The sequence below is a fragment of the Charadrius vociferus genome, unplaced genomic scaffold (assembly GCF_000708025.1).
Source record: "Charadrius vociferus isolate BGI_N301 unplaced genomic scaffold, ASM70802v2 scaffold515, whole genome shotgun sequence".
NCBI classification, from domain to species: domain Eukaryota; kingdom Metazoa; phylum Chordata; class Aves; order Charadriiformes; family Charadriidae; genus Charadrius; species Charadrius vociferus.
Genome location: NW_009648534.1, coordinates 15,938 through 18,336, shown reverse-complemented (window position 1 = coordinate 18,336; position 2,399 = coordinate 15,938). Strand labels below are relative to the sequence as shown.

At 53.6% G+C, this 2,399-nt stretch overlaps 1 protein-coding gene across 1 annotated transcript; it reads left to right on the top strand.

The window, feature by feature from the left end:
* Positions 1–263: 263 nt before the first annotated feature.
* Positions 264–1,268, top strand: LOC104287156 (putative protein TPRXL; the record flags this gene model as incomplete). The annotated part of the gene is given in 6 exon segments (XM_009885823.1): positions 264–364; positions 508–623; positions 738–851; positions 910–967; positions 969–1,013; positions 1,174–1,268. Coding segments are annotated over 6 exon segments (529 nt in total), but the record flags the coding sequence as incomplete, so codon positions are not given.
* Positions 1,269–2,399: the final 1,131 nt, after the last annotated feature.

Sequence of the window (2,399 nt, the reverse complement as noted above, 5' to 3'; positions counted from 1 at the left end):
TGGGGGACATCAAGGGGACACAGGGACACCCCTGGGGACACCTAAGGGACACATGGACATCATGGGGGACATCAAGGGGACACAGGGACACCCCTGGGGACACCCAAGAGACACATGGACATCGTGGGGGACATCAAGGGGACACAGGGACACCCCTGGGGACACCCAAGGGACACATGGACATCGTGGGGGACATCAAGGGGACACGGGGACACCCACGGGGGACATCGATGGAGACACATGGACATCCCCAGGGGACAAACATGGACACCACGGGGGACCCCGAGGGGACAGAGGGACACCCGTGGGGACACCCAGACACCATCACCCACGACCCTGTGTGGCCCTGGCACCTGTGCACCCAGTAACACCAGTAACCCCCCCAGTAACCACTTAGTAACCCCCCAGTCCTCACTAACTGCAGTAGCTTCATTCCCCCCAGTAACACCAGTAACCCCAGCAACAACTCCGGTAGCACCAGTAACTCCAGTCACCCCCTGTCTCCAGTAACACTGGTGACTCCAGTAGCACCAGCAACCCCAGCAACAACTCCAGTAACCCCAGTAACAGCAACAGCCCCAGCAGTAGCATCACCAGTGACTCCCGTAGCTCCAGAGGCACCAGTAACTCCAGTCACCTCCAGTTACACCAGTAACTCCAGCGATTCCATCAATTCCAGTCACTTACAGCTACAGCAGCAACCCCATTAACACCAGTAACCCCAGCAACACCACCAGAAACACCAGTCACCTCCAGTAACACCAGTAACCGCAGCAACAACAACAACAACAACATCAACACCGACTGCTCCAGGAACTCCATTAACCCCAGTAACACCAGCAACAACACCAGTAACCTCAGTAACTCCAGCAACAGCACCACCAGTGACCCCAGTAATACCAGCAACAGCAACACCAGCAATGCCAGCAACTCCAGACACCTCCAGTAACACCAGTAACACCAGTCACCTCCATTAGCACCACCAGCAGCTCCCAGCAACTCCAGTCATTCCAGTAATACCAGTGACTCCAGCCATTCCAGTCACTTCCAGCTCCAGCAGCCACCCAGTAACCCCAGTAACTCCAGGAGACATCACCAGTAACACCAGCAGTTCCAGTCACCTCCAGTAAGACCACTAAGCCCAGTAACACCAGTAATTCCAGTCACTTCCAGTAACACCAGCAGCTCCAGCAACCCCAATAACCACAACTCCAGCAGCCGCACCACCAGTGACTCCAGTAACTCCAGCGACACCACCAGTAACACCAGTGAGTCCAGTCACCTCCAGTACCACCAGTAACACCAGCAATCCCAGTCATTCCCAGCATACGCAGCTCCAGTGACACCAGCAACTCCAGTACATCCAGTGACCAGTAACAACAGCAACTCCGGTACGTCCAGTGACACCAGTAACACCAGCAACTCCAGTACGCCCAGTGATACCAGTACATCCAGTGACACCAGTAAGCAACCCCAGTGACACCAGTGATACCAGTAAGCCCTGTGACACCTGCAACTCCAGTACATCCACCAACACCAGTAACACCAGTAAGCAACCCCAGTGACACCAGTGATACCAGTAAGCCCTGTGACAACTGCAACTCCAGTACATCCAACACCAGTAACACCAGTAAGCAACCCCAGTGACACCAGTGATACCAGTAAGCCCTGTGACACCTGCAACTCCAGTACATCCACCAACACCAGTAACACCAGTAAGTAACCCCAGTAATACCAGCAACTCCAGTACATCCAGTAACACCAGTAAGTAACCCCAGCGATACCAGTAAGCCCTGAGACCCCAGCAACTCCAGTACATCCAGTAACACCAGTAACACCAGTAAGCAACCCCAGTGACACCAGTGATACCAGTAAGCCCTGTGACACCTGCAACTCCAGTACATCCACCAACACCAGTAACACCAGTAAGCAACCCCAGTGACACCAGTGATACCAGTAAGCCCTGTGACAACTGCAACTCCAGTACATCCAACACCAGTAACACCAGTAAGCAACCCCAGTGACACCAGTGATACCAGTAAGCCCTGTGACACCTGCAACTCCAGTACATCCACCAACACCAGTAACACCAGTAAGCAACCCCAGTGACACCAGTGATACCAGTAAGCCCTGTGACACCTGCAACTCCAGTACATCCACCAACACCAGTAACACCAGTAAGCAACCCCAGTGACACCAGTGATACCAGTAAGCCCTGTGACACCTGCAACTCCAGTACATCCACCAACACCAGTAACACCAGTAAGTAACCCCAGTAATACCAGCAACTCCAGTACATCCAGTAACACCAGTAAGTAACCCCAGTGATACCAGTGAGCCCTGTGACACCAGCAACTCCAGTACATCCAGCAAAACCAGTGACACCAGTATCCCCAGTA